Here is a 15,974-nt window from a genome sequence, read left to right on the forward strand (position 1 = left end):
ATACTTTAAACATTATTTTGTAGGAGGCATATGAGCAACAGATGGTAGAGCGATATGGCGATGACACTACTCAGCATCCATCATTTGATCCTACAGCATGGGTGACTGCAGCAGGTGAACCCAAAAAAGGTCGCGTGTTCGGGTTTGGGAGTAATATGAACACTTTACCAGTTATTGGTTTTTCCAGTTACGGCTCACCGACTTCTTGCGCCGACATAAGCTCCAAGCAGCCGACTATTCTTTCCAGTGATGATGTACGCCAGATCATTAATGAATCACTGAATAACTACTTCCAATACACCGTCGCCCCCTTTCTCCGAAATGAGATCAAGGCCGCTGTTCAGGATAGGGGATCTTCGATTCCAGGTCCCTCTTAGGTATAATCACATATTCAGTTTTTTGTCTGCCTTATAACACATGAGCATAATCGAATCACATATATAACTTTTTGCCTGCCTAAGAACACATATGAGCATGTTATAATCACATATTCAGTTTTTTGACTGCCTTAGAGCACATATGAGCATGCTATAATAACATATAGAGTTTTTTTATTGCATTAGAGCACATATGAGCATGCTATAATCACATATAAAGTTTTTTTGCCTGCCTAAGAACACATATGAGCATGATAGAATCACATATAAAGTTTTTTTGACTGCATTAGAACACATATGAGCATGCTATAATCACATATTCAGTTTTTTGACTGCCTAAGAACACATATGAGCATGTTATAATCACATATTCAGTTTTTTGACTGCCTTAGAGCACATATTAGTATGCTATAATAACATATAGAGTTTTTTTATTGCATTAGAGCACATATGAGCATGCTATAATCACATATAAAGTTTTTTTGCCTGCCTAAGAACACATATGAGCATGATAGAATCACATATAAAGTTTTTTTGACTGCATTAGAACACATATGAGCATGCTATAATCACATATTCAGTTTTTTGACTTTCTAAGAACACATATGAGCATATTATAATCACATAATTAGTTTTTTGACTGCCTTAGCACACATATGAGCATGCTATAATAACATATAGAGTTTTTTTAGTGCCTTAGAACACATATGAACATGCTATATATCATTTATGATAGAATCACATATAAATTTTTTTGCTTTGCCTGCCTTAGAGCACATATGAACATGCTATAATCACATATTCAATTTTTTGACTGCCTTAGCACACATACGAGCATGATCGAATCACATATATAGTTTTTTGCCTGCCTTAAAGCACATCTGAGCATTGGTAGAATCACATATAGAGTTTTTCTAGATGCCTTAGAACACATGAACATGCTATAATCACATATTCAATTTTTTGACTTCCTTAGCACACATATGAGCATGATAGAATCACATATATATAACTTTATGTCTGCCTTAGAGCACATATGAGCATGATAGAATCACATATAGAGTTTTTTTATTGCCTTAGATCACACATGATAGAATCACATATAGTGTGTAATTTATTTCATTATATTTTGTTTATCAATACTGACTGTTCTTTTCTTGTGTAGGCTGCTAGCGATAATCAGCGTAGTGGAGCTGAAGGGACAGATAAAGACAATGAACAAGAAGACGCACAAAATCTTGGCGATGATTAGAGGACTGTGTTGAAGAAGTTCTATTTTTTTTATGTTTCCTAATTGTAATTGTTGAATTGTAAATAATTAAACTTCTTAATTTTAAGGTGGAACGATTAATTGTTGTAGATTCTTGTTATATAAAATTTTTTGTGTGGTATGTTTTTTATTTACAGGAAATATAAATTGTACAGGAAATAAAAATTGTACAGTTCTCGGTATTTAATTTTCAAATATTTTTTTTTAAATTTTTTTTCGTGTTTGCGACGGATTAGCGACGGAACCATCCGTCGCTATTCATATTAATCTAGCGACGGCATACCGACGGAAGTAAATCCGTTGCCAAGCCGTGGTCGCCGTTTAGTACCGGCGGAATATAGCGCTCGTTATTCCGTCGCAATTAGCGACGGACCTGGCGACAAAATAATTCCGTCGCCAGTTAGCGTCGAAATATTCGCGACGTAAGCATACTATCGCCTCGTTGTCGCTAATCCGTCGCTAACCATGTTAGCGACGGATTAGCGACAGAATGTGGTCGTCGCTAATCTACTGCTTTGTTGTAGTGTTGCCACCCCTAATTGGTATAGGCGTGAGAGGTGAAATAGCTCGTGTTGAGAGTCAATTGAGTCTATACGTACATATACAAATATATACTCCTGAAAATCTCTCTCTCTCTCTCTCTCTCTCTCTCTCTCTCTATATATATATATATATATATATATATATATATATATATATATATATATATATACACACATGAACATCATGTGCTCGAGCACAATCAATCAAGATTTACCTTTATATATATATATATACATGAACATCATGTGCTCGAACACAATCAATCAAGATTTACCTTTATATATATAGGGAAATGAAAACCTCACAAATGGAAAACCCTTCCAAACCTCTCCAATGAGTATTTTATTGTTTTTTTTTTTATGTTTTTTCAAAATTCTCACTATACAGAGGTGATCTATATGTTTTTTTTCATAATAATCAGCTTTGGAGCATTTGATTCCCTTGCATAGATAGGTTTTTATAAGTTTCAAAATCAAAGACTAACAATTTTCATAATTTTTTGAGGCTTAAAATACCATTTTTCTATAAAAAATTCATGGTCCAAGTGTTGTAAATCAATCATGCTGAACACATCTAACACATCTGTACAATCAAAATTTTGAAAAAACACCAAAAATATTTCATTAAGGTTTGAAAGGGTTTCCATTGGTGGTGAGGCTTTCATTCTCTCTCTCTCTGTATATATATATATATATAGTTAGAACTTATCGTATTCATTTCTATATCATATATCTTCGAGAGTCTCGAGGAAGTTGCCTATGCTTTCAAACAGAAAAAAGGGAGTCTACAACTCCTCCCAAATCCATTTCTCTTTTGAATCTCAGTAAATCTACTTTCCCGACTCCTCCCAACTCCCTCCGATACGGTTTCCAAACAGAGTCCACAGGGAGGGAAAAGGATTCTAGGGTTTTCTTCTTGCTTTCTCTTTCCTGTGGTCAGGGATCGGTGCGAAGCACTAGGGTTAAGGTTTTAGCGGGTAATCATGCCGTCGACGGAGAAGGAGGGCCGCAGAGGTCGAGACCACGACGAGAGGAACGATCGGGAGAGGGAGAGGTCTGAAGATAGACACAGGGATTCGCACGAGTCTCGGTACCGCGACCGTGAGAAGAAGCACCACGGAAGGGACGGCCGGGACTCTGATCGGCGTAGAGAGAAGCACCGGATTTCGGACAGGGACGAGGGATCGAAGGGCAGGGTCTCGCATTCGGATAAGGATGGGTTGGATCGCCGTAGAGCGAGGGACTCTGTGGATCGGGAGCGCTCGGTTGGGCGCGATGAATCCGTCGAGCGGAGAGAAAGGCGTCGGAGCGTCGAGAAAGATGAAGGCGTTAGGGTTTCTCGTTCTACTAAGGATGATAGGAGGCATAGTGGCAGAGATGGGCAGAATCACCGGAGTCGTCGCGATCGTGCCGGGGATTCGGTTGATCGCGAGAGATCAGTTGGCACTGACCGTGAAGAATCTGTTGACCGGGGGGAGGTGCTCCGAGATATAGACGAGGTATCCATGGATAGGGCCGCTCGTTCTGCTAAAGATGAGAAGAGGCTTGCGGATAAAGAAATGGAGAAGCACAGAGATCATCACCGGCCTAAGGATTCGGTGGATCGTGAAAGACAGTCTGATCGTGTGGAATCGTTGGAACGTCAATCTGTGAAACGCAGGGAACATTGGGGTGAGGAGAAAAACGGAAAACGGATCAGAGTTTTGGATGAAGAGGAGGAGGTACCAAAGGATGATCGTGTGGAAGCCAGTATGACGGAGAAGGATGTGACTAGAGAGGAGAGGAGAAATAAGGCTGAGAAACGGAAGTTTCAAGATCTGATGAAGGCGGATATCATAGAGGCAAGAACATTAGTTTCTTCCGAAAATATGGCTGTTAAGGAGCCGATTAATAGGCCATACAGCAGTGATGTTTCGGCAAAAAGCAGCTCTTTGGCTAATGTAAGTTGGCTCCCGAGCTTGAATAACGTTTTTTATATGCCTTTTGTTTATTCTGTAGGATTTTTGTTGATAATTATTATTTATATTATGCATTGAAAGATGGTTGCTGAATCTGATCTTTTATTCCTTGTATCTAGTAATTCTGCATTTTTACTTCTTTTCTTGCCCATTGCTTGCCTGACTTGTTTGATAATCCGATACACGTGCACAAACTTCGATAAACTGGTTCATAATGTGTAACCACATCGTAAGCATTTATACAAGCTGCAAGTTGCTGAATATCTAAGATCTTATTGTGGAAATAGTGTTCAATTAAAAAAAAGTTGTTTTTGTGGAATGGCTTAATTCTCTCGTTTTCGAAACATTGATTGTCATGTTAAAGCTTTTAAGCTAGAAATCTAAGGAGGGTTCACACTAAACTGCCGTACTACTGAAGTCCAGAGGTTCTGAAGAAAGAGAGAAGTTCTTGTTTCTGATGCTTTAAAGAGCGAATAGCAGGAGTTTGAGGCTTTGAGGCATAGCATATACAGGTATGTGGGACACACCTTTGCTAGTAATAGCCTATTGAAATACTGAAGAACTATACTGTGCATCATTAACACATACTCAAAGTATCTTTGAAATGATTTAGCATTTGAGATACTTGTTAAATTAGTGCGAGTGTCAGATTAGCATGGAGTGATATCAGGCTATATGTCAATCTTAGTGTTAAATTGGTGGATGGGTCCTAATGGGGTGAAGTGGTTTATTTAACCAAGGAACAAGAGATAATTAATATAAATACAACATATATAAATAAATGTGTGACTTGTGAAGTAAAAACTAATAAAATATCAACAATTAAAGTTATTAAACATAACAGTTAATGCACTTTTACAAATTGAAAACAACAAACAACAACAACAACAACGCCTTCATCCCAAAACAGTTGGGGTCGGCGATATGACCCAAAAAAGAAAATCATTCTGGGTCTTCCACATGAATCCTTCTCCTCCAATCATTTCTATCCAATGCCATGTCCTCGGTGAGGTTCAAAGCATTCATATCCTTTCCTATCACCTCCATCCATGTCTTCCTAGGCCTACCCCGACCTCTTTTAACTAATATATTTTCTCATTTTTCCATCCTTCTAACTGGAGCATCATTAGGCCTTCGCCGAATATGTCCAAACCACCGTAAACGATTCTCTCTCATCTTATTTTCAATGAGTGCAACGCCTACCTTCTTACGTATCTCTTCGTTCCGAATCTTATCTTTTATTGTATTTTCACACATCCATCTCAGCATACGCATCTCAGCTACACTCATTTTTTGAATATGCCGTCTCTTGGCAGCCCAACATTCCGTACCATATAGTAAAGTGGGCCTAATAGTCGTCCTATAAAACTTTCCCTTCAACCGCAATGGCATTCTACGATCGCACAACATTCCAGTTGCACTCTTCCATTTCATCCACCCAACCTTTATCCTATGATTTACATCTCCATCAATTTCTCTATACTTTTGAATGATAGATCCCAAATATTTGAAACAATCATCCACCGGTATTTCTTGCTCACCAAGCTTCACTATACTCCCATCACTACTTCGTTGCTTACTAAACCGACATTCCATGTATTCTGTCTTACTCTTACTCAACTTAAAACCTCTTGCTTCCAATGTCTGTCTCCATAATTCTAACTTAGCATTAACCCCAGCTCTAGACTCATCAATCAAAACAATATCATCAACAAACAACATACACCACGACACATTTTCTTGAATTGATCTCGTAAGCTCATCCATCACTATAGCAAATAGGAAAGGGCTTAAAGCAGATCCTTGATGAACCCAACCGTTATAGGAAAATTGGTTGTCATCCCTCCACAAGTGCGGACATTGGTTACTACTCCTTCATACATATCTTTAATTATACTAATGTACTTGAGAGCAACACCTTTCTTCATCATTGTCCACCGGAGAACGTCCCTAGGTACTCTATCGTATGTCTTCTCCAAATCAATAAAAACCATATGCAAATCTTTGTTCCTCTCTCTATTTCTCTCAATAAGTTGTCTAAGAAGATGTATAGCTTCCATAGTTGATCTTCCAGGCATAAAACCAAATTGATTCTCCGATATCATGACAACCTAGACTCAATCACCCTCTCCCAAAGTTTCATAGTATGACTCACGAGTTTTATACCATGATAGTTTGTGCAATCTTTTACAAATTGAAAGTGCAACAAAATTCACAAGGTTTAAGTTATTGGTGAAAGCATTTTACAAAATGTCACATACACCATATGTTGACTTTTCTTTACACACATTGAAGAAGAAGCAAACTGTTGTAATATGTAAACTATATTAGGGAAGATGAAATCATATTAAATCTTGCATATTGAATGTTTCCCCATCTATAAAATCCAACATCAATGTGCCATAGACAATGCATACAAACGGAGCACACACACACACACACACTGATGTTCACTTACACACATGCACTCTTCATAAAGCACACATCAGAAAAAAAAAGGAAGAAGAAAGATGACAGTAACAAAGAAGAAAAACAAGAAAGAAAGATTAAAAATGAAAAGAAAAGAAAAAAGAAAAAGAAAAAGAAAAGGGAAAAAAAAGAAGAAGAAAAAAGAAGGAAAGAAGGAGATGGAGAAAATAGAAGAAGACGAATGAAATAAAGAAAGAACATAGGGCACAAAAGAAGAGGGACAAACTGAAAGAAGAAGGAAAAAAGTGAAAAAGAAGGAACATAGAAGAAGAAAAAGAAAATGAAAAAAAAGGAAGAACTATAAAAAAAGAACATAGAAGAATAAAAAGAAGAATGAAAGATTAAAAACAAACAGAAAAGAAAAAAGGAGTTGTGAAAAAACAGGCGAACAATGAAATAAAGAAAAGAAGAAGAACAATGGGCACAAAAGAAGGAAAAAACTGAAATAAGAAGGAAAAAAATGAAAGAGAAGAAGAAGAAGGTGGAGAGAGAGAGAGAGAGGAGAGTACTGTCCGTTCACTAGAATGCCCTCGCCGGTAGAAGGGATGTGGAAGAGGGGAGAAGGGGAAAGCGGTTTGCCTTAAACCCCTTTCCTTTCACGACTTTTATTTCTCTCTCTCTATCTCTCTCTTTAAATGACATAGAAACGGTCACTTTGGGCCTTTGACCCCATTTGACCACTTGAATATGGGGCGTGCACCTCATGTGTGAGGCACACCTCAAAGCACATGAGGCGCACACCTCATACCCTCTTGTGCTTTGTAGGTGCGTATTGAGGCATATATAGATGAGCCTCGCTTCGAGACACACTTTTTATGCCTCAAAACGAGTTTTTAACAACACTAGATGAAACAAATGTTAGCAGAGAAAAAGGTGAAAACCCGACCTCCTTTATATGCTACACCAAATTATTATACGAGGATTATGCTTGTCAAAGTTGAATTCTGGTTTAGTCTGCAAATAACTTCTAGATTTTTGTCCCAAAGTTAAAAAAAAAATCTTAAAGAAAAGAAACCTCCTACTCAACCTACTTTTTGACATCCATGCTGATTATGATATCTCAATGGTTCTAAGTTTATTGGTGAATACAATAGTATGATAAGATATTGGAAATAGGATGGTAAACTCATTGATGACCCTGAAATGGATGAAATGTTAAATTTTTGGTTAACAATTTCAAGCTCAGTAAGAAATTCACATAAGGCTTCACTCCTTTGATGGCATTCTAAAACATCCCACAATGGCTTTGCTTTTTTTAGCTAGCGCTGACATTAATTTGTCACTTGACATATGGGACAACCACTCTTTAAACTTTAAAGCCCAGGTCTATGTCATCGGGGTACGGGTATGAGTACAAATACAGATGGTACGACACAACAATTCCAAAAAATGTGGGTACAGGAACACGACTATATATACATATATAAACAATAAACAAGTTCAAACTTGGTCCAAACCCAAACTCTCTAAACCATGGGTCCAAAGAGTTTGGGTCTGGACCAATCAGGTTTGGACTTGTCCAAACCTTCAGCTTCGTTGACCATGTTTGGACTTGAGAGAGAACAAGAAAAACAAAAAGGGGAAGGGCTACCACTCTTTCCCCTTTTTGCTTTTTTTTTGTTCTCTCTCTCTCCCCCTCTCTTGCCCTTTCCTTTCTCTCGAAAGTTGCAACAAGAAGAAGAGGTTGAGGAGGATGCATGAATATCAGTACACTCCCTCTCTCTCTCTCTTGGTCCCTTCTACAACAAGAAGAAGAAGAAGAAGCAGAAGAAGAGGTACGCTCTCCCCCCCCCTCTCTCACTCACTCCCTTTCCCCTCTGGACAGAGTGGCGAGGGTTTCTAGAGAGGAGAGGGAGAGAGAGGGAGGAGGGGGTGCTTTGACCTTGGTTTGACCAAGGCAAAATAAAAAATTGGTCTAGGACCAGACCTGACCCACAATGTATAGGTATTGCGTCTGGTACTTGCTCCCGTGTTGCCCCGTATTGACGTGGGTATGGTGAGTAGTTTGTCGTGTCGTGGTGACATCACCACACGGGTATCCCTTGCTGTAAGATGGAAGCTGGGTGTACTCCCTTTCCCCCGATCCGGGGGGGAGGGGGTTGGAGGGGAGGCTCAAGGGTTTTACCGAAGGTTGTATGTATAGATTGTATTGGTCGGGCTCATAGTTACATCGCATGGTATTGTATCTTAAATGTATCATAAATTTTTAATAAAAAATAAAAAAATAAAAATAAAATTTTAGCAAAAATTTTAAAAAAATTATATCACATGAAACAATGATGAATTGCACAAAATACAACCATAAAATCACATATGAAACATTTATCTCTCTATGAGCCGCATTGGATATCATCAAACATGACTAATATAGAATCATAGATAATATTGCATGCATATCTCACAAGAACAATGCAAAATATTAAATATCTTGCAATTAAGAACATGACACATGACTCATACTTTAATATTAAATAAACAAAAACAAAATAACCAAGTTTATAAACAATTAAGTGTTAAATAACCAAGTTTTTTTAAAATATATTACATAAAACCTCAATAATCTTAATCATCTTTATCATTATCTTCTTTTTCTTCTTCTCCTCCTTCGACATCCACATCGTCTCCAAGATATGTGGGTGTTCATCATCTACCTCTTGTGCTCCTTCCATGTTAATCTACTGAATGCCATATTCGTTCAAAAAAATGTCTGCTTCTTCTTCAACCCATGTCATTCAATTCATCAAAATGTTCTAAATTGATGGTATCAAATTGCTCTTTGTGCCTCTATGTTGGTAACTTTTTGATTTTCTTAAAAAGATGACATGAAAAAAATTAAAATTAGTTGGGTTTTGAATAAACTTCCTGTTTCCGATGGGATCCAGTTTATTAAAATTAGCACCAACCATACCTTTCCCCTTCGTTACAAAACTTCTTACTTCTGATGCTACGCTAGGGGCTGAAGGATAAAAAGTAGGGGCTCATCTTCTTCCTTTCAGGACTCCACGTACCCTATTTCTGTCTCTCTCATCTCTTTTCCTTGTTTTTTTTTCTTTCAAATTAGTATGTAATTGCTGGCATTGCATTTCACGACATTCGGCAATTTCCTTGACATGCATGCGGCAACATTATCATGTGTCCCGGCTAAATGATGCTTCAATCGAGAGATACCACCCGAAATAACAATATGAAAATAGTTGCACTCGATTTTCAACCGGTTTTCACTCATTATTTGAGTGCCTCATTGCCATGTAAGACCATTTAATGCCATCTTCTCCCAAAAAAGCTCAATAAAAGTAAAAAATAGTTTTTTTTACCTTAACCCACTTCCTTGCATGTTAAAATGGCGAAAATGCACTTTTGGTGAAATCGCAAAAGCCTTCTCCCTTGCTCCCAGATCGGCCCCCAAATCGCTCTCACGGGTCATAGGGTGCGTGGATACCTCTCTAATGACCTCTACACAAATGAGGGAGTTGGCTCTCAAGAGGTCTTTAAAACCCCAAAACGGAAAAATGACTTTTCGTCCCTTTTTAACTGTGCCGAGACTGTATCATACGTGTCAAGCCATATTGTATGATATGGTACGATACGGGTACTTATTGTACAATACAACTACGATACTTGTCAAGATACAAGTGCGTTTCATATCGATTTTCTTGATAGTTACTATACATATACGGTACGATACAGACAACCTTGGTTTTACCAACTGGACTGCCAATGCAGAAAAAAAAAGGTGTTTAGGAAATTTTCACAAGCATCATTTATACTATTAAATGCAAATATATTTGAAAGATTTTTGGTAATATGTTAAAATGAAACTATTTCAATGTTCTTTGATACTGTCAATGTTTTCAGCAATCTTAATTATCTTGACTTTGATATTACATACTTGATGCATGTTGATCTAGTTATTATTGAGCTGCACGATGGTCATTTTTCCCTTTGCAAGAATTGCTGGAGTAGAATGATCACTGTTAACTTGAAGCAACAGATATTGAGGTTTGATTCATTGTAATGGAAGTGCTTCACGAGGTTTCATTTTGTCCATGATGTTTCTAGTTTTATCTATAATGTTGTTAAGCCTATGGAATTATGAATACCTATCCCATGGCAAAAATTTTGTCTGTTTAGGCACATATTTTCGTTGTGTTTGTAGGGGATTCAAAGAAAGATTTTTCTACTAATGAGGCATGCCCTTCTACTCATGATGGTTGTTCTCATGTCATCAACAGAAGGAATGCCATTTTTTGAAACCCAAAACTTGTTAAAAAGATCACAGACTTTTTTTGTGGTTGAAATGTAACCTCTTGGTTTTATTGTCTTGACTAGAAACTGTGGAGTAATTGGTCATTCAAAGCTTGCAAGTCACAATCTGAAATGTCTTAAGGTGATGGTGGCCAGGGTTGAATATTTTAAGCTTTGGCTTTGGTTCTTGCTATATTTGTCAATTGGAGCTTGTAGCTACTACTAGTGAGATACTTGTCTTTGGCTTTGGTTCTTGTTGTTGTCATGGTTGGCCAACCCAAGAACTTAGCCGTTTGATTGCAGCTTGTCACTCCCTGAGTCAAAGTAGATCTCTAGGATGGCTCGGGTTTTGTCCTGTTTAATATGACAATATTTTGAAAAATAAAAAAAATACATTTAGAATTACAAAAAGAAATCTTTCCTAGCTGTTAGGCAATCTGCTGCGGTTGTGCAACGACACAAACACACATCATTTGCTCTTGAATGTTTTTAGGCATCATAACATATTTTTCTTGTATATGAAATGGGTTTTTAAGGATCGTAGCATATTTTTGTTGTACATAAAATGCATACCGCCACATGACACCATGAAGTTAATTTTTCTTCTGTTTTTTGTACAAATTCTCCTGTCTGCAAGGATGCAATATTTTTTGTTCCTTCATGATATCAAGTTCATATGCATTGTCATTGAATCTCGATAATCTTTCATTTTTAAGTTCACTGACATGGGGACATGTTTTTAACCCTTGCAGGGTGTTCTGGAAACCCAGTCAGTGGCATCAAGTAATATGCATGAATCCTCAGCTGCCTTTAACTATCCACCCACCTCAAAGGTATCTCCCATTTCTACAACCCATGAAACTATGGGAGTTAGTATTGCCAGATCTCATGAGGTTCCTGGAAAATCTAGTACAGATGGGGCAACTTCAGCATCTGGAAAAAGCGGAAGTCTGTCTCTTGATGCTTTAGCGAAAGCTAAGAAGGCTTTACAAATTCAGAAAGAGTTGTCAGAGAAGTTGAAGAAATACCCTCAAGTGAGTCTCTTTTCTTTTCTTTCTATGTTTTTTTTTCTTTTTTTCCTCTCTTGATCCTTAAAGGAAAATTCTGGGGACGTTTTAGATGACGTTATTTTTTCCTAGTTTGGAGACACTGAAAGTGGTTTCTGTTCTAATTTTTATCATTTTATCAAAAGGACATTTATTAATGCTTTCTTGCTGGTTTTGTAGCTGAATAAGCCTGCTAGCTTGAGCTCATCTGGTGGGGTTCAGGCAGGATTAGATCAAGGAGTGCCTGATATTCTGACATCAAGTGTAGGGTTACAGGATGGCTCTTCAGTGTCTGCAACGTCTACGCCAGTCACCCGTAACCAGACTTCAGCAAGTACCTCAACTTTGCCTGTGATTGCTCCTACCTCTATGAAACCAACTCCAGGTGGCACACCCAGTCTTTTCGGGCTCCCGAATGTGGCAAATATAGAAGCTGTAAAAAAAGCACAGGAGCTTGCAGCAAAGTTGGGCTTTCGACATGACCCTGAGTTTGCTCCTCTCTTGAATTTGTTTCCTGGACAGATGCCAGTAAATATAACTGCACAGCAGAAACCAGCCAAGGCTCCTGTTCTGCGCCTAGATGCACAAGGAAGAGAAATAGATGAACATGGAAATGTTATAAACTTGCCAAAGCTGACTAATCTTAGTACTTTAAAGGTTTGTTCTTGTATTATTTGGTTCTTCATCCTTAATCTCTATATGCATGACTAAATTTGTAACATTCCACTTGTCCACAAATGCCAGGTCAACATAAACAAGCAGAAAAAAGAAGCATTTCAAATTATCCGGCCTGATTTAGATGCTGATGCAGAGTCCAACCCTTATTTTGATGAAAGAATGGGTATCAATAAAACAAAACTTCTGAGACCTAAGAGGATGAATTTCCTGTTTGTTGAGGAAGGAAAATGGTCTAAGCAGGCAGAGATAATAAAATTCAAGGTACTTGATGTGCATGCTCTCTAGTCTGCTTTATTTTCCTATATATTTTTGTGAACTAAAGGTTTTTCTTTTTCTAGAGTCAATTTGGGGAAGCACAAGCTAAAGAGTTGAGAACAAAGCAAGCTCAGCTTGCAAAGGCCAAGTCCGAACTTGATATAAACCCAAATCTTATAGAGGTGTCGGAAAGAATTCCTTTGAAGGAAGAGAAACCAAAGGAACCCATTCCTGAAGTTGAGTGGTGGTAAGGTTTTCTTTATCTTTCCCTCTTCGCTTATTTGACAATTGAGTGTTTTCCCTCATATGATCTGTCTCTTGTGTTGATTGCTATGTAGGGATTTGCCACTTCTACAGTCTGGTACATATGATGAGAATGATGAAGATATTAAAATTAAGAAGGATAAGATCACCTGTTACATTGAGCATCCTCTTCCAATTGAACCTCCAGCTGAACCTGCACCACCACCACCACAGCCTCTAAAGCTGACAAAGAAAGAGCAGAAGAAATTAAGGACACAGAGGCGTCTTGCTAAGGAAAAGGACAGGCAGGAGATGATTCGACAAGGTTTAATTGAACCTCCAAAGCCGAAAGTAAAGATGAGCAACCTTATGAAAGTGCTTGGTTCTGAAGCTACTCAAGATCCAACAAGGTTGGAAAAGGAAATCCGTGCTGCAGCAGCTGAGCGTGAGCAGGCTCATGTCGATAGAAATATTGCTCGTAAGCTTACTCCTGCTGAGCGTCGTGAGAAGAAGGAAAAGAAACTATTTGATGAAAATACGCTGGAGACAGTCGTCTCAGTTTACAAGATTAATGATCTTTCACACGTGCAAACTCGCTTCAAGGTTGATGTAAATGCTCAAGAAAATAGACTGACTGGTTGTGCAGTGATAACAGAAGGGCTTAGCATTGTGGTTGTTGAAGGTGGTACAAAGCCTATCAAGCGATATGCCAAGTTGATGCTCCGGCGCATAAATTGGGCTGCTGCTGTGGTAAATGAAGACGAGAATGAAGAAAATTCTGACACCTCGGTTAATAAATGCCTACTAGTGTGGCAGGGTAGTGTTGCAAAGGCAAGTTTCAACAGATTTCTTGTTCACCAGTGTCGCACTGAAGCTGCTGCTCGCAAAGTTTTCTCTGATGCCAGGGTTGCTCATTATTGGGATCTTGCTTTTAACTTTTCTGATGATCAAATCTAAACTGATGATTCTTCCAGGACACTCTGCTCTATGCACTGATTGCTCTGAAATCGTTCATGGTCAAATTTTTTCATATAGTACAAAGTGCACCTCGAAGGTGGTCTCGTTAGATTGGCAGCTTGTATGCCCAATAATCTGGGAGCTGATTTAGAGTGCTTTTGTTGCTGGGGCCTTGAATTTTCTAGAAGGGATAGATACAGGCTGCATACTCATGCTGATTTTGACCATGTTTATGGTGAGTTCGCTGATACTAGCGAAATCTCGGATATATGCAATCTGTGCACTTTTTTTGGTCTCATTACTGTTGTCTGTGGATGATGCCTGTATGCAAACTTGTTCTAAATAGAAACTGAGTGCATGCATTATGTTCAAATAATTATAAATATTTGTAAGGAACTACGTGTTTTCTTCCAACACCCCCCTCTAAATTTTGATTTTTTTTGTTCATGGGCCTCTCCTGGCTTCACACTTCGCTTAATTGTTTGGGTCTTGCAATTGGCTTTATTTTTTCTTCTGTTATGTTTTCCGAATAATCAGCTTCAGATAGATCCACTGTAAGCTAAATGAGTTTTCTGTAGGTCAAGGGTGCTGAACTTTGCAGGTCATGTTTATGATGGCAATGCCTACATCTTTATGGATTGACCAGATGGATTTTGGAGAGAGGGTGAGGTAACAGTAAGAATTGCCATTCTTTGGTCTTCTTGATGACAAAGTTGTTGATAACTTGATAGTTTTTTTGTGATAGTTTTGGCTATTCGCTTAGTCTATGTAGATATGGTACATAAATTCTTGGTAAAGTTCATGCAATAAGACAGCTTAGCTCCTGCAAGTTTTATGAACCAGAAATCTGTATGCTATCTTGTGCAAGTCTTCGTGTAAAATTTTCCCGTCTGTGGATTGATTCAACTTCTCAGCTTGCTTCACGTCTGATGTTTTGGTTTTGCCTCTTAGTTTCTGTTTGGGAAACATGAATCGGAGGTGTGTTGTGGTTTCCCCCACTGCTCTGCTGTTTGGGAGCAGTAGTATTGCCAAAACACTGGAATGAGAATGGAGTTAGCTGCCTCAACATGACATTTCAACACCATCCACAAGAGGATGTTTTTGGCAACTCCATCTTTAACACTACGGTTTTGGCAAAACTTTATTTTGGCAACACGTGAAAATGGTGTTTCCATCTCAATGCAAGGCTTCAAACAGAGCCTTTAAGTGGGTTAACTGAATGATATTATATGCTCTCTGGTGGAGTTTTTGTGGTTGCAGAAACTGAGACCGATGTAGATGGAATACATTCATCTTTGTGTTCTTGGTTGGTTCCATCTGGTTTTTGGAAGCGGAAGTTGGGCCAAGGTGCTCGATTATATCTGCAAAGCTTTGGAGCATTCGGCAGGTTGTCTAATTTGGTTTAAAGCAATGGAAGATCACCTGCTTTTTTTTCTTTTTGGTTTAGTTACATGGAGAAACGGACAGCCTGGTAACAGGTAGACCATAGATCGACCCCAGGGGAGGAAAACTCCGTGGTCAGGACCCTCGCCCCAGGGTCTAATTCTGTGCATCAGCTTATTCAAAGAAGATCACCTGCTTGTAGGGATGCACACGAACTGGGCTGAGTCGAGCTTGGCATGTACAAGCTCTGCTTGCCCAAATACCTGAATGTTCAGGTTCAGCTTGTGCTGAGTACTAGCTTGGCTCTGCCCTGTTCGTATGCTCGTTTTGAGCAAAACATTACGATGAGGTTGGATCAAGACGTGGACAATCTGATCTCAGAGGAACCGTCAGTGGTGGTGGAGTTTGAAGCTGCTGCGGTGCTGCCTGGGCCTTCTGGTGGAGTGGGCTGAGTGGTGTATGCCAGATGCACAACGAAGCTGGTGGCGGAGCCTGAAGGAGCAGCCGGACGAGTTGCCATTCTCCGAGGGGCAACTGTCGAGGAAGGAGAA

General features: G+C 38.8%; 1 protein-coding gene across 1 annotated transcript; it reads left to right on the forward strand.

Annotated features, from left to right (window-relative positions):
- Nucleotides 1-2,948: 2,948 nt before the first annotated feature.
- LOC149845565 (protein RDM16-like) lies at nucleotides 2,949-14,482 on the forward strand. Its single transcript, XM_089995837.1, has 6 exons — nucleotides 2,949-4,129; nucleotides 11,614-11,895; nucleotides 12,088-12,564; nucleotides 12,652-12,846; nucleotides 12,924-13,087; nucleotides 13,179-14,482. Exons 1-6 carry the CDS (start codon nucleotides 3,173-3,175, stop codon nucleotides 14,038-14,040), a joined length of 2,937 nt encoding a protein of 978 aa, XP_089851963.1. The 5' UTR covers nucleotides 2,949-3,172; the 3' UTR covers nucleotides 14,041-14,482.
- The last annotated feature ends 1,492 nt before the right edge of the window (nucleotides 14,483-15,974 follow it).

Source organism: Nuphar pumila, chromosome 2 (genome assembly GCF_984573655.1).
Source record: "Nuphar pumila chromosome 2, dmNupPumi1.hap1.1, whole genome shotgun sequence".
NCBI lineage: Eukaryota > Viridiplantae > Streptophyta > Magnoliopsida > Nymphaeales > Nymphaeaceae > Nuphar > Nuphar pumila.